Source organism: Barbus barbus, assembly GCF_936440315.1.
Source record: "Barbus barbus genome assembly, chromosome: 24".
Classification (NCBI taxonomy): Eukaryota; Metazoa; Chordata; class Actinopteri; order Cypriniformes; family Cyprinidae; genus Barbus; species Barbus barbus.
Window position 1 is genome coordinate 16,184,718 of NC_136752.1, and position 22,979 is coordinate 16,207,696.

Below are 22,979 nucleotides of genomic sequence, written 5' to 3' on the forward strand. Positions count from 1 at the left end.
AATGAATACATTATATATAAATATTTATTAGAAAGATATTAGAAATGTGCATATTAACAAAACCACTTTACATTTATTATATAAAATCTGTCACACCTGCTGTTTTTAAAACATCAGAACTCCACTCATCTCATTTAGTGCTGTATGTCTATTGTAGACACATCGTCATTGAAAATCCATGTTCAATAAGATCAAAGTGCAGCAGGCCATAACACTGTTAACCTTTACCAACAAGGTTGATTAGTGTAATTTCAACATGCTAGGAAGCACATCATCACTGTCCTCTACAACGTGTCGGTCAACACACCCTGCGTGACCGAGTGTGTTCTTGTCCTCTGTGGCCCCATCTGCTGGTTGATGTTAATAATACAGATGAGAAGAAGGAAGACCACTACAAAATCATCCAGCATGCCCAGCACACTGCTCAGTGGCCCATAAAGAGTCTCCAGTGGGGAGGCCAAAGACATGGCAGCGCCAAATCCACAGACAGCCACCCTCAAGAGAAACAGCCACACCAGTCCGCTCATGTTCCCCAGCCGTCGCACCAGAAAGAGCAGGAAGAGGGGTGTATCGCACAGGTAATCCTTTACCTAAAAAAGGAAAAGATGACAATCATACTGTAGCATATGATTGTCATCTAACACGTGGGACATCAGTGTGCTGCCTATCTGAACAATAAAAATATGTCCGTGGGTGTCTTCCAACTGCAGGAAACAATGTCCTTCCTGGCCTGATGTTTCACAACCTTTGTGGCATCAGGAACTAAATGTGATATAGTCCAGAGCAAATAAAATGATAAACTCTGCTGAGAAGTAATAAAGGTCATTTACTGGGAGTGGCATGAGTTTGTCAACACAAAGAATGGTTATTTAATGTAGTTTTTCAAGTCTGCTGTCACCTGTCTGTGGGAGCATTACAGTAGCTACAATCGCATTGTGTGTCGGTCTGACTTCACAAAAAACAAAGGCCAACTTTAAGCTAATGTTTGTACCGGTCTTGGTGCTCCAGAGTAGCGCTGGTTATAGTCTCTGACATGTTTGAGCACGTCTGTCTCTTTACAGTCAGTTCTGGTCTCTCTGAAGAGATGGCACATCTTATTCACCTGAGAATAAAAAATAAAAGACAACAAATAAAATGAGAGCTTTACCTTTTGTGTGTGTGTGTGTATATGTGTATATATTTATATATATACACGCACAGATATATATATACAGAAAACAGTAATTGTGAAATATTAATACAATTTAAAATATTTTTTCTGTTTTAAAATCATTTAAACTGTAATTTATTCCTGTGATGACAGCTAAATTCAGCAGCCATTATTCCAGTCTTTAGTGTCACATGATCCTTGAGAAATCATTCTAATATGCTGATTTGGTTCCTTAAGAAACATCAATTATTATTTGCGATAATAGTTGTGCAGCTTAATAGTTTAGAAGAAAATTGTTATTCACTACCATTTAAACGTTTAGGGTAAGTGAGATTTAAGAAAGACAGAAAAAGTTTTATTCAGAACTAAAATATAAAATAAAACATAAAATGCATTTATTTTTCTTTTTTTCTTCAAGAAGCATGCATCAGCTAAGAAATTTCTTACCGTCTGTCTGCACAAAGGACAGCTGATGGCATCTAACCAGGATCCATGTTTCCAGTAAGATATCAGACATGGTGCTAGAGAGGGAAAGAGACAGAAGACAGATAAGTGTGGGCCTCTCCTTCATCATATGCCCAGCGCCATGTGCCAGAAATGTGTTGTTGTATTCAAAATGTCATTCCAAACTATTTTTATCAGACAGATAATGTAGCTGGTCGGGTTCACTACTTTTTATATATTTAGTAGAGTCAATGTGACTAGAAGGAATAATAATAAATACTGAACAGGTAATCAAACCTAAAACAGACATGCATGTGTATCAGCACATATTATTTTTATGTATAAGTTTTATTGCTCGTATTATCTTTGCTGCTCTTTATTTTAGTCTATTTAATGTGCTTATTTAAAGTGCCTGTTGTGCAAGAATTACAAATTTTCGAATTTATATAAACCTTGTAGTTTACTATTAAGATAAATCTACAAATATTCAATCTCTGAGTGTGTAGTCACGTGATCTGGGTCAGGTGAGAGGCTCCACTATCGTAACTATGGCAACAGTATAATATTAAACTCCATATACAACACTGTAGAGTCACATGACCGGGTAAGTGTTCAGTGCTTGGAGTGTAAATGGCCACCACCATCTGCTCTCTCACAGTACACTAGTTACATTAGTTTAAAGCACCTTCAGCTAAAGTGAACCAGCATGATGATTAACATTGTAAAACACTGAAATAAGATACTGTATATGCAAATAATTCTCTTTTTTTTTTTTTTGCAGTGATGTGTTTTTAAGTAGGTTGATACGCACCACAGAAAAGATGCCCGCAGTTGGTCTCTACGGGATAGCTGGAGATCTGTAAACAGACGGGGCAGTGATTGTCCCTGTTGCCTGCTGGCAACCACATTTTATCAAAATCCTGCAAGCATCAAATTAAGATTATTAATCTGGATTAATATTCACTTTTCCAAATTCTTAGAGTAATGCTATAAAAAAAAATAATAAAAAAAAAAGTAATAAATGATCAATTAAATTTTATACAATATATTTTATACAAATATATTGCTCTGTTGCAGGTCTCATTTATTTCTAGGATAATGTCTGATTTTATAGTATTGCAATATTTTACTGAAGTGGACATTTCTAATTGAAAATGCTGCATTTATACACAATATAAGAATTTGTCTAGTAGTCTCAGACTTTTGGAGGCCAGTGCATGATGTTTGTGAGGGAATGTGTGTATTCACCTCTCTTTTGTTCATGTGAGGATTGTGTGGCTGGCCTTGACTCCTTATCTTTGAGAGCAGAGAGGACCTTCAAAAGTGAGAGATGAAGTTATTAAAATGCAATACTGTGGATTTTATGTTCAGCCATTCTGTTGAACCGAGAGACTTCAAATCAATGCAGGACTAGAGTTTATAAGGTCATCGTCATGATATGTGCAAGGTGAGTTAAAACATCATCATTACAGTATCATTACAGCTTACAGATATTCTTTTGAAATTCTGAGTAAGCTGTATTGAAAAGTACCTACTTCCTCTTCATTAGAATAAAAAAATTTTTATTCATCAACACTTTATTTTATTTTTTTTATTACAAAATTAGTCTGGAAGAGCACGTACGAAATCTAAATTTAGCTGTCTGACACACCTGTGTGTTTTATTCACTGCTGGATAACGCAACACCAGACAGCTTTAAAGTACATCAGCCTTTGAAATATGTCAGTACTGAACTAACATTTGCCTTTGATATGAAAATAACTATATTTGCATCTTATTATAGCTTGATATCCTGCAGTTATGTTATCTTATACAGCGTCTTATGTCTTTAAAACGACACAACATTGTGCAAATGATCCCATGTGAAAGTATTTGAGAATTGTAATACTGAGTTCAGTTTAGAATTGAATAAAGTTAGACTGACATAACTGAACTGTTGTCATAATATTTAGTGTCTGCGTGGTGCCTTTTATTGCCCTACAATACTATAACACAGTTAACCTGCAGTCTCAGGACACAACACTTCTTCATAATACATGTATAGCTATATATAAATATTTCATTATTTATAAAATGAATAATGCTGCATGTCGTTAAAATGTTTAAATATAGTCTTATATCAGACAAAATCTTCCAATGGCAGCATTTAAACATTCAACTTACACAGCAGACGGTTTCAAATTGGAATACTAGGCTCAAAAATGTGCATGAAATATAATTAATACAAATCTAACACAAATAGTTTGTCTCTCTCACCTGTTGTGGAAGCTGTGGCTGGTGGGCATGTTTCTTGTTCGTAATTCAGTTGCTTTCTCTCGTGGAAGGCAGAGACTGGAATGCTTTCTCTAGTGCATTGTACACAGTAAATTTGACAGACAGGTTAATCATTAACCAGGGCATCAGTCCCCTTTTTTTGGAGATTAGGTAACAATGATTTCCTGTTGGATTTTCAAAATTTAGGAAACTTGCTTGCAATCTTACGGGCCTCTACAATATGTTATTGCATGTGAAAATGTACTTATTGACTATATTTGCACTGAACAAATCCATGGACATTTTCTTGGTCTCCAGTGTTGTATTTTTGTCATGTGACCACTATCATAGGTTCAAAGACACAGGTTGTAAATCTCCTCCTATTTTAAGTAGGTTAGGTGTCTGGTTAACCTGTCAATGGTTTACTGTAAGTTCACAATCTACGCTGTCTCATATGGATGACCAAAGAAAGGAATTTCACTGAGATTCATGGGACAATCATAACCAGGTCAATCCAGCAGGTTAAAACAATCTACACCTGCTTTAATACTATACTAATACTATTGGTTTATTATATGTGACCCTGGGCCACAAAACCAGTCATAAGTGTCAATTTTTCTAAATTGAGATTTATGCATCATCTGAAAGCTGAATAAATGTGCTTTGCATTGATGTTTGGTTTGTTAGTATAGGACAATATTTGGCCGAGATACAACTTTGTAAATCTGGAATCTGAGGGTGCAAAAAAAAAAAAAAATCAAAATACTGAGAAAATTGCCTTTAAAGATGTCCAAATGAAGTTCTTAGCAATGCATATTACTAATAAAAAATAATAATAATAAAATAATAAATAAAAAATATATAATATATTAATATTTTAATAGATTTACAGTAGGAAATTTACAAAATATCTTGACTTTTTGTGGACGAGGGTCACCTATTACATGTTGACCCTCAAATAGAGTGTATGTGTAGGTTATTTATAAGTTTCTTATATCTTATCAATATTCTTTTTTGATAAGACAGCTTTTGTAACTTATTTACCCCACTTCCAAATTGGCTCCATATCAGTGCATTTGCCCTGGAGCTTTATGCTATAAATTCTCAAGCTAATATTTACTTTCTCATTTTTGCCTAAACCGCAAGGTCATTATGGCTGAAAATAGCAGCTGTTGATCCACAAGGGCCTTGATGGCATGAGAGGTGGGTTAAAGACCCATGGCCCAAATGAGAATCTGAAGGCTGTCATGGTTTAAAGTCCAGTGTCATGTCAGTCAAGGAATACTGCCACCAGTTACGCTGTCCCATGTGGTTAACAGGTTGAAGACGAAATAGAAACTTTATTTTTGGCTTATTTCTGACTGCCATATCCATTGATCTTAAGTGTATGCTTTAATGTTACCAAATTCTCTGGCTTTATTGTGAAATTACAAATAAGAGAAAGAGTTTATCTAAATTTGAATGGAATGCAGTTTTTTATTTCTATTTCTATCGATTATTATCTATTTATATATTATTCCACAAAAACTGCGGATCATGGTTTTGTATAATAAGCTATTTATATATCATACAACTGTTTGCAATAAAGGCACTGTCTCTTATTTTGTATTTGAAGGATTCCCACGTGTGCATGCATACTGGGTAAAGCATGTGACTTCACATCACAATCTTATCTAATGATTTTATTACAAAAATGTAATAAAAGGCTTGAGATATGAAAATGTTTAATGTTTAACAACAGAAAACACAAATCAGTGTAAATCTAAACTCAATTTTGGTGTGATGGTGGTGATGGCGCAGTGGATAAGACACATGCGTTTGGTGTGAGAGACCTGGGTTCGAATCCACTGTGAGACACCAATGTGTCCCTGAGCAAGACACTTAACCCCTAGTTGCTCCAGAGGCGTGCGACCTCTGACATATATAGCAATTGTAAGTCGCTTTGGATAAAAGCGTCAGCTAAATGAATAAATGTAAATTTTCACAATTTTTTTATTTTATTTTTAAATACTTAATATATAATATAATACTTATTTTTAAAAAGTTAATTTGAAGGTTTAGTCACCTTTATTCTGTAGCCTACCATTAGTGTAGCTTAACTCATATTAATAAGTGGCAATAAAATAAATAAATGGCTACTTTAAAAACAATATTTGTTAAACAGTGTGAGCTGTTGATCATAAAGCCTCTGTGCATAAAAGTGAATGTCCCAATGGGATACCAAGTAAAAAATAACTAAATTAAAACATTTTTTTGTTTGTTTAAATGTCAGATTTACCTAATAAGCATTGAAAATGACCATTTAAATGATTTGGAACATGATTGGATGGTTTCTAGCTGGTAGTTGGTATAAGATAATCATTAGGCTACCTAGTCAAAGATGATCATTATGGCAATATAGCTGATCATTATTTGGATGACCAATACTAAGCTGTATTTTTACTAAGCAATTTCAGATTGACCACCATCATCTTATAGACCTACTAGTGAGGAAATTTACATTTTATATCCTTATTAGGCCTATAGGCATAATATTTTTAAGGCTACTTTATTTATTTTTTAATGATTAAGTGCTTAATTGGGAGAATCTATAGCATTTTGATAATAAATTAGTCAGTATTTTGTAACACATTGCAGGCTATTTTACATTCACTTTCTTAGGTGCCCATATTCAGTTTCATTGGGCGGAAACCAAACGCTTTAATATATATATATATATATATATATATATATATATATATATACCACATGATCTGTGTTATCTGCTCTGTCTCCTCGGATCTCTGTTTTGATTGGCTACACGGTGTCCTGAGCTCAATTCACCATTGGTGTTTTATTTCTTGCTGTTGCACTCTTGATCCAGTCAATCCCCCAATCCTTATCAATGTAGCACGTGCTGTATCCGCGGCGGACATTCACGAAGCCTTTACGTCTCAATTAATGCGTAGACGCAATAGACGTGAACGTAGCGCTGGTGAGCTTTAGGCAAATACACACGCAGGTGGGAAGGGGAAGCGCATTGTTGACAGGTGGACGGAAATATTTGCCCGACAGTACAGAAGAGATATGGATTTACATAAAACGGTGCTGTGCGAGAGCCTGATTATTTGGGTAAGATCTTTTAGCCTTAAAAGGTCACCGGAATCAGGAATCGTTTATTTATCTGCGGTCAGATCTTTGACGATAGCGTTACCTGTCGCAGGTAGTCGTTTCCTTCGGGCACCATGGTCCAAAAATACCGGAAATAAGACATTTAGATGTGTGCACTTGCTCTTGTAAATCAAACGGGGTCTGGGGAGCATCATTACAACGTTAAAATTTGCGCTCATTTCCCCCAAGCGACGCCCGTCCAACATGCGACCCCAATATACAAAAATCATAATAAAGACAAACCAGACTCAAAAGAATGCTGTTAGACATGTAAACAACACCAACAGTCACAGTCAGCTCCTTCCTCATCCGATTTAGGCGTCTAATCTGGTTAGCTAGAGTATTTGTGGAATGTGTTTTATGCAGATATTCCCTGTCTGAGTTTAATAATGATGGCGTTTTGATTTTTGACCGCGGCGCGTGCTCGCGATTCTCTGATCCATGGCTGTGTTTACATTGCGTTTACACCAAGGCCCCTTCTGAATAGTTTTCTCTCAAATTCATATTCTCTAAACCTGTGGTGTCTCTATAATACAATATTTCCATTCATTCTGCTGCGGTGAATGGCATGACCCTGCTTATAATGGTTACCTGAAAATATGGCACATTTTAAATACATAATTTGTTTGTTTGCTAGTATCCTAGAGTGTCATTTCTGTAGCGATGTTTCATACATTAGAACTACACACCCAAATGTGCGTAATTTATGTAATATAGCCTAGATATAAGTCACTGGAGTTTATAAGAAATATCTTTAGTAAATGTATACCTTAACATGATTTTGTTCATGTTAATTGTATTTTTTCTTTAGTGAGAATACTAAATGTCAATTATATTATTTTAGTAATGCAGTGTTTTACAAATAAGCATGGACAATTTGATGAGAAACTAATAATTAAATCAAATGTAAAATTAATCTTTGCGCTGTGCTGAAAATGCTCTTTCCAAAATTGGTGTTCACAGTAAAAAAATTGGCTGGATTTAATGTTTTTGTCACTTTGTTTTTTTTCAGTTAGCTTTTTCTTCTTCTTTTTTTTTTAAGTGCAAAAATGATCAATCAGTCAATCAATGAATCAATATTTAGGATGTTGTTATACCCTGTGGGAGCAAAGTTAGTAAGCTTTAGACCAATACGAACATTAACTAGCATTTAACTAAAACATTTAACTAAAAAAAAATCCTCTCTGTGTCAGAATGACTACGTGACAATTATTCAAAATAAAACTGAAAACGTTTTTTTACAATTACAGGTAATAATATTGTCGTTGAATTTTTAATGTATTAACTATGTCGCAAGCAAATATTTTACATATGAGGTGGTTCAGTGGACAAAAAAGTTTGGGAAACCCTGCTGTAATGCATTTGTTTATTATAGTACTGTTTATGTTTGTTTTCTCTTTTTTTGTATGTGCCTCAGCTGCAAACCTTCAAAACTGCAGCCCCCTGTAAGACTGTGGAGGACCTGAGCTCAGGGGCAGCCATGTCTCAGGCTCTACATCAGATGTGAGTGTGTTTACATTTATTCACTGGCAGATGCTTTTATCCGACTCAACTCATATAGCTTTCATTGTATTTATTTCATTATCCATGACTTCAACTTTGCTGGTGTACTACCAGTTGATCTGCAGTGTTTCTTTGACTCACTCATTCATACTTAACTGTGTTTTACATTTCTCACTCGCCCCCATTTTTTGTTTCCCTCCTTGCTCTACTAAATCAGAATAGTTTTTTCCAGGTCAGCATTACAGATTTATATCTCAGCTTGTCAGTGTGTGAATATTTTATGACTTGCATTGGGTTCTGGGTAGTCCTCAGGGTCATATTACCTGAAACACATTTCTTTTGTTGAATAAACATTAAAAGTTTAGTGACATTTATATATTGTTATTAGAGAGCCTGAGAGTGTGACGTAATTCTGATTATATTACAGAAGGATGGGATAAGAACAAAATGTATTTGATTTGATTTTGCCAACTCATCTGAATGAAAGCATCTGAAAGTATCTGAATTAGATAAGACTGTGCTGCACTGATCAATATATTTCAATTACAGAGATCCTTCATGGTTCAATGAGAGCTGGCTAGCCCGCATTAAAGAGGATGTTGGAGATAATGTGAGACTCAAGGTAGGCTTATTTTTCCTTTTACGCCTTTGGTGCTTAAATGTAATTTTGAGAACATGCCAAATTTAATGTGTTAGTCAAAGCTAAAGTCTTTGTTTCTCTCCATTTTTACAGATGAACAATCTCAAAAAGATCCTGCAGATGATTGTTGATTATTATAATGAGGTAAATGACACAGTGTTTCAGATATCATCAGTCAGACTTGAACTCTCAGAATTAACCTTTCTTCTGACACAAAGCATTCTGAATTCGCACATGCCTACAGTCACATGAATGTGTAATTGTTGGGCAGTTTAATTGTATAACTGTGTTAATGCCTGCAATTATTCTCTTTTATTTTTCATAATTTATTTCAAAGATACAATAATCATGCTTAAACTGATTCATTCTAATAATGAGTATGTGTTCTGATCACTTTGTGTTCAGGTTTTGGCTCAGCAGATCACAGATTTCCCTCTGCCTGACCTGCTGCGTGTGGTAGAGCAGTCTGATCAGGTAGAGCTGGGACGCCTCCTGCAGCTCATCCTGGGCTGTGCAGTCAAATGTGACAGGAAACAAGGTATTTATATGGCTAGTTCACCCAAACCTTAAAATATTTTCTATCATTATTTACTGCTATTTTCCTGGTGATGCATATATATTTCATTATTTTAACCTTGTGAGATTGTTTTGTTGTTCAGAGTATATCCAGATTATCATGACTTTGGAGGAATCTGTACAGCATGTGGTGATGACTGCTATTCAGGAGGTCAGATTCGTTTTATTCAGTTGTTTTTTAAGTGTTATATATATATATATATATATATATAAGAAAAAAAAATTCAAAGCTTTTTGTATTGATTGCAGCTTATGAACAAGGAGACTGTGTCTCAGTTAGGAACAGAACATCCTGGAGATGTTGAACATCAGGTAAGAAACACAGACATATAACATCATCACAGTGTCAGTGTGAGAACGTCAGTGTTGATGTTGTTAAATGTAGTATATTGTAGTATTGTTCAGTGATGCTGGTTTTTTGATAGTTAAAGAAAGCCTTGGAGGATCTGACTGAAGTCATGGCAGAGAAAGAAGAGTTGGCACAGCGCTGTCAGGAGCTCGACATGCAGGTGAGATTCAAGTTTCAGTAAAACAGCTGTCAAAGAGGTATGTATTAACAAAGATACAAGAATATTAGGAATGTTAAAAGTCAAGTCACAAGTTATATAATACAGATTTCAAAGGAGCTTACAGTAATAAACAGGAAAATTAGTGTTAAAATTCATCAGTTATGAAATGACTTCAATTTCAGTTGTAAAGCAGCTTTACAAAAAAACAGTGTTATGAACTCAATTCCGCAATAAAGCTGCTTGACAACTATTGATACTTTTGTGACAGCCTTAAGTAAGATTGTGGCAAAAATTGTTCATGCTTCGAAACCAAAATGGTACATAAATAGTTACTATTAATTCTTGTTTTAGATATGAATATACACAGGTGCTGAAATATTTACAAGCTGCCTACATAAAATAAGGCATTGGTCAAAGAAATCCAGAGACAGCATTTTTTTTTTTTTAGTGGCTGTATCTGCAGTCTGTAAGTGTCAACTCAGTGAACAGCATTTCTGATTTCTGCTATTCTGTTCATTCACCTTCATGGATGAACAGATTTTGCCTTTGAGTGCAAGTATTTTTTGTTTGTCTCTGCAGAGGCTGATGTGTTTTAGCTGTACAAATAAATAATCTGTCATGTACAGTATTTCATAAAATTTTTAGGTACATAGTTCCCTTTTGGAAATTGTGGTAAATATAGTACATTTAAAGGTCATTTGCAGGATTTGAACTGCTATGTTAATTTTCTTGTGCACATAAATGGATTAGAAATTCATGTGTTGCTGATTCTTGACAGATTGAGTTGTAAAAGTATCCATGACCTATGAGAGGTAAGTCTAAACAGATGCACGGCAACCTAGCCTAACTAAAACTAAAACCATGCGTTGCCACTAACCAATCTAACCACTGAAAAACCGGTCTTATCTGGGGGTTTTGTGTGGCAAAAAGAGTTCATGGATGCAGAGCTGAAATTACTGGGTTATATATTGGCGCACACTCTAAAACAAGAATAATGTGCATTTGCTGTTGGGGTGTGGGAGGTTTAACATGCTTAACATTAACAGTGGATTTGTTTTATTTAATTTGCAAATTAAATATAAAACTGCATCAATTTGGAGTTTATGTGTATACAGAACTGTAATGGATAAATTGTCTAATGTTTAGTTAGTTTTGAAAGTGTTTTTTTTTTGTAAACTGGTTTATTGACTTCAGTGGTAAGTAGTGGGGTAGCACAATGTTTTTAAATGCAAATCTAGTTGTAATCTGTTATAATTCAATATAATATAATTTTTCAAAAATCGTTACATCGTGCTCTGTATATACACTATCATTCAAAAGTTTGAGGTCAGCCAGATTTTTTCAAAAAGTAATTAATTTATTCAGAAAGGATGCATTAAATTGATTAAATGTGACAGTAAATACATTAATAATGTACAAATGTATCACATGTTCCACAAAAATATTAATGTAATTTTAAGAAGTGTTTCTCAGCATATTCAAATTGTTTCTGAAAGATCATGTGACATGAAAGCTGGATTAATGGCTGTTGAAAATACAGATTTGCCATCACAGGAATAAATTACATTTTAAAATATATTCAAATAGAAAACATTTATTTTAAATTGTAATAATTCTTACTATATTTTTGATCAAATAAATGCAGCTTTGGTGGGCATAAGATTTTTACTGACCCCAAACATTTGAACGGTAGTGTACAATATACACTACAACCCTACATACAATCCTATATTCAAATATATGCCATACCTCTTGTATGTAGGTTATACATGTCTTCACATACATAGTAAACATCATGTTTTCCAGAAAGCCCTGATGTTTGACCTTTTTGCCATTTAAACAGGTGACAATGCTACAGGAGGAAAGGAACAGCCTCCTGGCAGAAAATGACCTCTTGACTGATCGATCCAGTCAGCTTGATACTTTTGATGACCCCAGCACTCCATCAGGGAGGAAGCACAGCCATCTACAACTACAGCTAGAGCAGTTTCAGGAGGAGAACTTCAGGTAGACACAGTGCATCTTGCCAAATATTGTCTGAAACTTGCTTGATGATATCTTGCCAATGTTCTGAATATTGTCGTGGATGCATAAGTAGACAAGCATTGAAATAGTGAACCAAGCGTGGGTAGAATATCTCAGTTTGAAATAGCATGCAGTGTAAATAATAAAGTATGTGTTGTGTGTGTAATAACCAGGCTTGAGGCAGCTAAAGATGATTACCGCATCCACTGTGAAGAGCTGGAGAAACAACTAGTGGAGCTTCAGCATCGTAACGATGAACTGACCAGCCTGGCTGAGGAGTCGCGATCGCTTAAAGATGAATTAGACATATTAAGGTGTGTGCTGGGTCATATTTTAACAAGTAGCATTTGCCAGTATCCTCTTTGGGTGTTTTGGGAAGTCTTTATGATTGATTTGTTTGTTTAGGAGCTGCTCTGACAGGGCAGTCAAGCTAGAGGCCTCAGTTGAGACGTACAGGAAGAAGTTAGAAGATCTAAGTGACCTCAGACGGCAAGTGAAAGTTCTGGAGGAGAAGAATATGACCTACATGCACAACACGGTCAGCCTTGAAGAGGAGCAACGCAAAGCTAATGCTGCAAGAGCTCAGTTAGAGACATACAAGAGACAGGTATAAACGTGCTAGCAGTTCTACTTTTAGGAATTATGAGAAAGGTGATAAGTGAAAGATGAGGTAAAAGATAAACACTACATTTTTTTTGGATCTTCAGGGTCAGGAGCTCCACAGGAAACTGTCTGATGAGTCCCGTAGGGCTGATAACCTGGCTTTCGAGATGAAGAAATTTCAGGAGAAATATGATACTTTACTAAAGGAGAAAGAGGTAGACAGACACATTCACCTGCAAGTGCTCATACATGTGCCAAAATCTTGTGACAATTGTGTTTGTGTGTGATTCATCAGAGGATCAGCATTGAGCGGGACACTCTCCGAGAGACTAATGAAGAGCTGCGATGCAATCAGGCCCAACAGGACCAGCTTTTACAAGCAGGTTTGTTTGCAGATACCACACCTGGAAATAGTGTCATGTGCTGCTAGGAAAAGATTGCATTTGAATGAAGACTGTTGCTCACAGGCATGAATCAGTGCAGATGGGCTCTGCTGAGCGTGATAACAGTTCCTCCACTCCTGTGATTCGTTTGCCGTAGCCAATTTAAATTCATGCAAATCTGCTAGTACAGAGGAAGTACAGCCTGTTAGATTTATATTCCGACCACAGTGCAGCATTGACCCCAGCTCAAGTGATCTGTCTGGGTCACTTCACAGCTCAGTAAACACAAACTGAAAATGTAGTTTAGAAGATGGTATGAAACTTGAACTTGTGCTTTTTTCACACTTCACAGGAAAGTTTCAAACAGGAAGTCCAAGCCATGATAACCTGGCAGCTGAGATGTTGCCCATTGAGTACAGGTATGTTATATATAGGAAGTAAAGCATACAGATTTGCACATTTTTTTTCTAATTTAATAGATGTAAAAAAAAAAAACTTTTTTTTTTACATCCATTACTCCAGTCTTGAGTGTCACATGATCCTTCAGGGATCATCCTGATATGCTGATTTGGTGCTCAAGTAACATTTCTCATTATTATCAATGTTGAAAAGGGTTGTCCTGTGTAATAGTTCTGTGGTTCTTTTTTTAAAGAAATGTCTTCATATTTGGTAATCTGATCAAATAATGAGGAGGAGATGGTTGTTTTTATTATCACACTGCAAACAGAAAGTGAATAGCAAGACTATTATTCTGAACCTAATGTCTTTGTGATTCACATACAGGGCTGAGTATCGCTCAAAAATTTTCAATACCATTACCGATACCTTGAGTTCGATACCGGTTCCTGAAGAATACTTTTTTCGATACCAATTTTATGAAATCAGTTTTAACAAGATTACAATATCTCAAAAAAACTTTGGTTTTATTTTTTCAGCTTGTTGATGTTTATACAGACTCAAGACTCATCTCCTGAGCCACTGCACAAAGGAACAAAATATATTCAACAATAAATCAGTGCAAATAGTTTTAATAAAGTTCAAATAGTTTTCAGTTTACACAACTGTAGGCTACGCTTACACTAGTGTGTGTTCATTTTAAAACGCATAGCTCAGACAGAATCATCATTTCTATTCATTTATTCTAGGTTGTTAAAGACTTCAAGAAATTGAAAATCTTTATTCACTTTCACAAGTGGGTGTTTTATTTTCTTTTACCATGTTTTATTGTTATTAAATTCTGTGTTGTAGTATAATTATTTGGAATGCATAAAAACAACTTTATTCTTAAAATAGCCTTATGAAATGTTTTCTTTTTCCTCATAAATTCTGTGTTCTGTATCTGGTTTTCAAATGAAGGCATAAAACATTAAATTATTGAAAATAAAACTTTATCTATTTATTTTGGCAAAAAGGGGGTATTAAAATAACGATTTTGGAAGACGCTGCGGCAGAAATATATTACTGTTCAGCAGAATGTACATACTGCTACTACTAGGCTACTATTAAAATTAAAACATGGAAGACATGTTGTGTGATCCATCCATCCATCTTCTTCCGCTTATCCGGGGCCGGGTCGCGGGGGCAGCAGTCTAAGCAGAGATGCCCAGACTTCCCTCTCCCTAGACACTTCCTCCAGCTCTTCCGGGGGGACACCGAGGCGTTCCCAGGCCAGCCGGGAGACATAGTCTCTCCAGCAAGTCCTAGGTCTTCCCCGGGGTCTCCTCCCAGTGGGACGCGCCCGGAACACCTTCCCAGGAAGGCGTCCAGGAGGCATCCGGAACAGATGCCCGAGCCACCTCAGCTGACCCCTCTCAATGTGAAGGAGCAGCGGCTCTACTCTGAGCTCCTCCCGAGTGACCGAGCTTCTCACCCTATCTCTAAGGGATCGCCCAGCCACCCTGCGGAGAAAGCTCATTTCAGCCGCCTGTATCCGGGATCTTGTCCTTTCGGTCATGACCCAAAGCTCATGACCATAGGTGAGAGTAGGAACGTAGATTGACCGGTAAATCGAGAGCTTCGCCTTGCGGCTCAGCTCTTTCTTCACCACGACAGACCGGTACATCGACCGCATTACTGCAGAAGATGCACCGATCCGTCTGTCAATCTCCCGTTCCATCCTTCCCTCACTCGTGAACAAAACCCCAAGATACTTAAACTCCTCCACTTGAGGCAGGAACTCTCCACCAACCTGAAGTGGGCAAACCACCCTTTTCCGACTGAGGACCATGGCCTCGGATTTGGAGGTGCTGATTCTCATCCCAGCCGCTTCACACTCGGCTGCAAACCGTCCCAGTGCCTGCTGAAGGTCCTGGCCTGATGAAGCCAACATGACAACGTCATCTGCAAAAAGCAGAGACGAAATCGTGTGGTCACCAAACCTGACACCCTCCGGCCCCTGGCTGCGCCTAGAAATTCTGTCCATAAAACTTATGAACAGAACCGGCGACAAAGGGCAGCCCTGCCGGAGTCCAACATGCACCGGGAACAAGTCTGACTTACTGCCGGCAATGCGAACCAAGCTCCTGCTTCGGTCATACAGGGACCGGACAGCCCTTAGTAAAGGACCCCGGACCCCATACTCCCGGAGCACCCTCCACAGGCCGCCGCGAGGGACACAGTCGAATGCCTTCTCCAAATCCACAAAACACATGTGGACTGGTTGGGCAAACTCCCATGAACCCTCCAGCACCCTGTAGAGGGTATAGAGCTGGTCCAGTGTTCCACGGCCCGGACGAAAACCACACTGTTCCTCCTGAATCCGAGGTTCTACTATCGGCCGTATTCTCCTCTCCAGTACCCTGGCATAGACTTTCCCAGGGAGGCTGAGAAGTGTGATCCCCCTGTAGTTGGAACACACCCTCCGGTCCCCCTTCTTAAAAAGAGGGACCACCACCCCGGTCTGCCACCCCAGAGGCACTGTCCCCGACCGCCACGCGATGCTGCAGAGGCGCGTCAGCCAAGACAGCCCCACAACATCCAGAGACTTGAGGTACTCAGGGCGGATCTCATCCACCCCCGGTGCCCTGCCACCGAGGAGTTTCTTGACTACCTCGGTGACTTCAGCTTGGGTGATGGACGAGTCCACCTCTGAGCCCCCAGCCTCTGCTTCCTCAATGGAAGACGTGACGGCGGGATTGAGGAGATCCTCGAAGTATTCCTTCCACCGTCCAACGATATCCCCAGTCGAGGTCAGCAGCTCCCCACCTCTACTGTAAACAGCGTTGGCTGGGCACTGCTTCCCTCTCCTGAGGCGCCGGACGGTTTGCCAGAATCTCTTCGAGGCCAGCCGATAGTCCTTCTCCATGGCCTCACCGAACTCCTCCCAGGCCCGAGTTTTTGCCTCCACAACCACCCGGGCTGCAGTTCGCTTGGCCTGTCGGTACCCGTCAGCTGCCTCAGGAGTCCCACAAGCCAGCCAGGCCCGATAGGACTCCTTCTTCAGCTTGACGGCATCCCTTACTTCCGGTGTCCACCACCTGGTTCGGGGATTGCCGCCTCGACAGGCACCGGAGACCTTACGGCCACAGCTCCGAGCAGCCGCTTCGACAATGGAGGTGGAGAACATGGTCCACTCGGACTCAATATCTCCAGCCTCCCTCGGGATCCGGTCGAAGCTCCGCCGGAGGTGGGAGTTGAAGATCTCTCTGACAGGAGACTCGGCCAAACGTTCCCAGCAGACCCTCACAGTACGCTTGGGTCTGCCGAGTCTGTCCAGCTTCCTCCCCCGCCATCGGATCCAACTCACCACCAGGTGGTGATCAGTTGACAGCTCCGCCCCTCTCTTTACCCGAGTGTCCAAGACATATGGCCGCAGGTCAGATGAAACGACCACAAAGTCGATCATCGACCTACGGCCTAGGGCGTCCTGGTGCCACGTGCACTGATGGACACCCTTATGCTTGAACATGGTGTTCGTTATGGACAAACTGTAACTAGCACAGAAGTCCAATAACTGAACACCACTCGGGTTCAGATCAGGGGGGCCGTTCCTCCCAATCACGCCCCTCCAGGTGTCACTGTCGCTACCCACGTGGGCATTGAAGTCCCCCAGTAGAACGACGGAGTCCCTGGTTGGAGCACTTTCCAGCACCCCTCCCAGAGACCCCAAGAAGGCCGGGTACTCTGCACTGCCGTTTGGCCCGTAGGCACACACGACAGTGAGAGACCTATCCCCTACCCGTAGGCGCAGGGAAACGACCCTCTCGTTCACCGGGGTGAACTCCAACACATGACGGCTGAGCTGGGGGGCTATAAGCAGACCCACACCAGCCCGCCGCCTCTCACCATGGGCAACTCCAGAGTAGTGAAGAGTCCAACCTCTCTCGAGGAGTGTGGTTCCAGAGCCCAAGCCGTGCGTAGAGGTGATCCCGACTATCTCTAGTCGGAACCTCTCAACCTCACGCACAATCTCAGGCTCCTTCCCCGCCAGCGAGGTGACATTCCACGTCCCTAGAGCTAGCTTCTGTGTCCAGGGATCAGGTCGTCGAGGCCCCCGCCTTCGACTGCTGCCCGATCCTCTTTGCACCGGCCCCTTACGGTCCCTCCTGCAGGTGGTGAGCCCACGGGAAGGCGGCCCCACGTCGCTCCTTCGGGCTGAGCCCGGCCGGACCCCATGGGGGGAGGCCCGGCCACCAGGCGCTCGCATACGAGCCCCAACCCCGGGCCTGGCTCCAGGGTGGGGCCCCGGCTGCGCCATACCGGGCGACGTCACGGTCCTCTTTTTGTTTTCCTTCATAAGGGGTTTTTGAACCGCTCTTAGTCTGACCCGTCGCCTAGGATCTGTTTGCCTTGGGAGACCCTACCAGGGGCATATAGCCCCGGACAACATAGCTCCTAGGTTCATTCGGGTACTCAAACCCCTCCACCACGTTAAGGTGGCAGTTCAAGGAGGAGCGTTGTGTGATCATTACTTTAAAAAACTAAAGTTGTAATAATTTTAATAGTAGCCTAGTAGTAGCAGTATGTACATTCTTCTGAACAGTAGTAATATATTTCTGCCGCAGCGTCTTCCAAAATCGAACTTTTATTTTGATGGGTTTCCGTGAATACCTTAAAGGTATAAATTACTTTTGTGTACATGATATGACGCTAGTTTTATTCAAATCAAACGGTAAAATGCTCATGAAATCATGCGCCCTTCAGTCTGTGTGTAGTAAACAAAACCGAGAGCAGACCGTACGCTTTCGAGTCGCTCTCGCGGATGTCAAACAAACACTGATCTATCTGCGGAGCGCCGTTTCTAAGGCTGTATCCGAAATCGCCCCCTACACCCTCAAATAGTGCCCTATTTGAAGGGACAGCCATTTTAAGGATACAGATTCAGATACAGCCCTAGTGCTGCAGGCTTGCTCACTGACGTTGATGAGATTAACCCCTTAGGTATCAAAATTTGGTACCGAACGCCGAGACGTTTTTCGATACTCGATGGTATCGAGGCAGTTCGGTCGTACCTAAAAAGTATCGAACTCGATACCCGGCCCTACATACATCTTTAGTACATGTAAAATCTTTGCTATCATTGTACTATAAATACATATATTTTGTATATTTCTGCTTCTCCAGGGAGAAGTTCATTCGTCTGCAGCATGAGAACAAGATGTTGCGGCTGCAGCAGGAGGAGTCCGAGAACGAGCGCATAACTGAGCTGCAGGAGCAGCTGGAGGAGGCCCGGCGCGGACGCAGCCAACTGGACACTGAGAACAGGCACAAATTGGCATAATACAAGTATTAACTTACCGTTCTATACAGTAGATCTTCTACATATGAACATGTGTTGTTTATGTGTATTAAGGTTAAACGGAGAAAGAATCAGTGAACTCCAACAGCAGGTAGAGGATCTGCAGAAGGCCTTGCAGACACAAGGAGCCAAACCTGAAGACGTAAGTGTGTTTTTATGCCACTTGGTAGTGCTGTTTTTGCGCATTTTCTTGTCAGTGATACATGATGCTTTGCTAAATGATTTCTTTCTGGAAGTAGTACTTTTCATTCAAAAGTCACATTGCTTGTTTCCTTTCATACAGTCTCATCTGAAGAGGAAGCTGGATGCTCATATGTAAGTTTAGACATTTAATCAAATTTGATTTCTTTGTTGTTTTAGCTATGTTTGAGCATTTTATGCATTTTCTGAAATGGATGGTCGTTGTTTTTTTTCCCAGGGTGCGACTGAATGAAGCACAAGATGAAATCATGAAGAAGAAAGAGCTGTTGGAGGACCTCCAGCCAGACGCTACTCAAACCAGTTAGCCTTTAACTTTACAGTCACACTCACCCACTCAAACCATCAACTTTGTGTCAAACTGTAAACCTTGATGTCCATGATCTAGAGTGATGTTATGATCCTCTTTGAATCAAAGAAAAAAAAATCTTTAAAGTTCCTCTTAGTTTTAGAGATAAATGTCACTTTCAGGTGGGAAGATGGACGAGCTGGTTGCCGCACTGAAGAAGAAAGATGAGGACATGAGGTCTATGGAGGATCGATACAAGATGTACCTGGAGAAAGCCCGTGATGTACTTACTTTACCACTGACTGTCTTATGATCTGGTCTGTTAGTTACAGTTTTGTAGGCATTTTAAAGTCCTCAATATTTTCATGTTATTGAATCATGTCAAATTAAGAACTTATTCTAACAGAGAGTTATTACTCATATATTCCAATGATTATACATAATATTGTGCATTTCTAAGGTGATTCGAGCTCTGGATCCCAAGCTAAATCCAGCCTCAGCAGAGATTCAGTCACTGAAAGTGCAGCTCTCTGAGAAAGAGAAGAAGATCATTGCTCTGGAGGTAGATCAGCCATCTCTTCTCTGTTTTACATGTTATTTACATCTAGCAATTGCAGATTTACTTTCTCACTCACAATTCTTTTTGTTGTTTCTTTCTCTTTTCACTCATGTCTGTTCTTATTTTCTCTTCTGTACTCAGCGGGAGTGTGAGCAGGCCAAACTGAGGGAATATGAGGAGAAGTTAATTGTGACAGCTTGGTATAATAAGGTACAGTGACAGGACTCAATAGTTTATGATGTACAGTGTAAATTAAGATGTTGTTATTTATTTATTTTGATTTAAGATTCTGTACTCTATTTATTTGTTTGCATATTTTAATTTAAGGTGCTGAAATTATAGTAATATAAGAATAATTTATTTATGCATGTATGTGTTTGTTATTGTTTTATTTAAAGGGACAGTTCACACAAAAACAAAAATTGGCATAATTTACATTACCCTCTTATTGTTCCAAACCTATAAGAGTTTCTTTGTTTTGCTGAACCCAAATAAGCTATTTTGAAGAATGTTTGTAACCAAACATTTGAAAGTAGCTATAGACATATATTGGCGATATTGGCTACCATCACCTATTTGGTTACCAACATTCTTCAAAATAGCTTCTTTTGTGTTCAACGGAACACAAAAACTCTTACAGGTTTGAAACAAGTAACAGATGACAGAATTCATTTTTGGGTGAACTATCCCTTTATGGAATGTCACTTAAAAATGTCCCTATTATTTGATAGTTTAAATTGAAACAGATGTCTTGAAATATCTAAAACTTCAAGCCCGGTACACACCAAGCCGACGCCGACGAACTAGTGGCGAAGAAAGCAGACTGCAGGTGTCGGCTCACGTCGGCAGCGTCTGGATCCAAGGTTGCCCTGACACACCAAGCTGACTGAGAAAACTTAGTCGACCGATGAACAAAAATTAGCCGATCGTCAGCTTGATGTGCACCAGGCTTTAAAAGAAACAGTCTGCAGTAATTTGCTTTATGTTCTGAAATTTTCTTTTGTCATATTGTTCAAAACACAGAGTTTGAACTTCCAGAAGATGGCAATTGAGTCACGGCTTAGCGGGCGAGCCAACTCTCTAGTGCCTCCCGGCCAGTCCTTTCTGGCTCAGCAACGTCAGGTTAACAACACCCGCCGCACCATGTCCATCAATGTGCCTGCCACTTCTTCCAAGTAACCTTGTCCTCTGTACCTCCCAGCTTCCTGCTCTTCTCCTCCTTTCCCTCACATGTACACTCAAGTGACCTTAAGTACACTTCTAAACAAGGGGACAAGCATGCCATGATGAACATTAGCATGTCCCCATGTGATCACTCTCTACAGTTACACATGTATAATAATGTACATAAGGGGCTGAACTCTGATGAAGGTTACTCAGTCAGCACACAATTATGTACAGTAGCGGTGTTTTTCACTTTCAGTACTAAACAAGCACCTGTAACAGTCTGCAGCAGGGTCACTTCTGTACCAGCATCCATACTAAAGGTCACAGGTCAATCTTTTGTCAGGCTCACTCAGATTGTGTGGGAAGAAATGCATTTAATGCATTCTATATTGGTAGCATGCATGCTTTTGCTAGAAATGACTTCCAATGATACACTATGCAGCCGTGGAATACATTTGTAATCACGCAGGTATGTTATATAAAACATTGAAAGTATATGCAGACTAAACATTTTGCCCTAGCCAATCAAAATCCGTCGATCAGGATGATAATGTATTTGGTGCTGGACACCAGAGTTCTTAGTTTGTTCCTATTACAGTGACTTTCTCAAACAACAACAACAACATGCATTGAAACTACATTAATGTGTACATTTGAAAAGACATGCATATAATCACTCTAATTGATTAAATCTAAATCCAGGTGCTTCATTCAGTTGGTTATGGTATTTTATATTCAGTTGACTGTGATAGGACTCTTGCATGCTCTTTTAACAAGCAGAAGGGCCTTTTTTTTATGAGCTTACTGTTTCCTGTCTGTGTGAAGACCTCAATTATCAGGATTGAACACCAGCACAGAATTCTAGCAGGCCATAGCAAACCGCTGTGACGGCTTTGAATGTGTTGTACGCCACTCTTTAAATATTCATGCGTGACTTGTAAAACATAACTGCATTGTGAAATGGCTTTTGCTGTATTGTGAAAATCTGCTCCTGCTTAGGTTGACCTGACTGAGCTTGATCTGCTAATAGACTAGCTGTTGCGTTTAGAATAAAACACTCTGTGTATGTTGGGAGATACAGTCCCATTCATTCGGTTTATCATTGCGGTTCTGATTTGTCTTTTCTGGTGTTTTATTCAACTAGGTTTTTTTATCTGTGATGGGTAAATGCTAATATGTATGATGTGTTCCAAGGAAGAACTCTTAAATTTGTGTACTCAATTTTATGAGCACTGTCATTGTTTGTGAGAGATGATAAATAATAAGATTGGATTCATATGGTATTAGAGTAATATTTGGAGTTAAATGATGAATGTGATGAATAAACACTAAAGTTTGTTTTGCAGTACTGCCTTCTTGCGTTTTAACGATCCCAAGGTTGAAGTCTTTACTCAAGTCTCACCATTAGATGGTGCTGAAAGTACACACAATTTTTAAAGGTCTCAGATTTAATTTAATTGTAATAAAGGAAATATATGAAAACAAAAAATCTTTGTTATATTATGCACGGGTAGCATTTGCCTTCACATGAATACACACTAAAATGCTTGTTTTAATGATCTGAAATCCAGCCAATACAAATGGATGAGGCAATATTTCCTCAGCCTTGAGAAGGCACACAAAAAAATTATGGATTTCAACATTGTTTATTATCACAGCAAAATCTTGCTTATGTTTGGGGACTAATATCATTAACTGTCACTTTAAACACTTGAACTTCATTCCCTTTATCCTCTTCATCTGAAATCAGTGCCAACAGGTAGATGATTTTATAATGTTTAACTTGTCGCAAT

At 39.4% G+C, this 22,979-nt stretch overlaps 1 protein-coding gene and 1 pseudogene across 2 annotated transcripts; one reads left to right on the forward strand and one right to left on the reverse strand.

Annotated features, from left to right (window-relative positions):
* Nucleotides 1-47: 47 nt before the first annotated feature.
* LOC306843713 (E3 ubiquitin-protein ligase RNF170-like) lies at nt 48-3,982 on the reverse strand (annotated as a pseudogene). Its single transcript, XR_013785984.1, has 6 exons — nt 3,851-3,982; nt 2,843-2,909; nt 2,406-2,514; nt 1,598-1,671; nt 992-1,102; nt 48-590 (listed from the first exon to the last, which is right to left on the reverse strand). The product of XR_013785984.1 is annotated as an E3 ubiquitin-protein ligase RNF170-like (transcript).
* A 2,748-nt stretch (nt 3,983-6,730) lies between these two features.
* On the forward strand, nt 6,731-22,664 carry LOC306844013 (protein Hook homolog 1). The gene is made up of 22 exons (XM_079375827.1): nt 6,731-6,958; nt 8,415-8,500; nt 9,050-9,122; nt 9,234-9,284; nt 9,546-9,678; nt 9,800-9,867; nt 9,966-10,028; nt 10,142-10,225; nt 12,069-12,232; nt 12,424-12,564; nt 12,656-12,857; nt 12,958-13,068; nt 13,149-13,236; nt 13,589-13,655; nt 18,799-18,939; nt 19,028-19,115; nt 19,257-19,288; nt 19,392-19,474; nt 19,643-19,743; nt 19,921-20,022; nt 20,161-20,229; nt 21,043-22,664. The coding sequence occupies exons 1-22, from the start codon at nt 6,914-6,916 to the stop codon at nt 21,196-21,198; spliced, it is 2,148 nt and encodes a 715-aa protein (XP_079231953.1). The 5' UTR covers nt 6,731-6,913; the 3' UTR covers nt 21,199-22,664.
* Nucleotides 22,665-22,979: the final 315 nt, after the last annotated feature.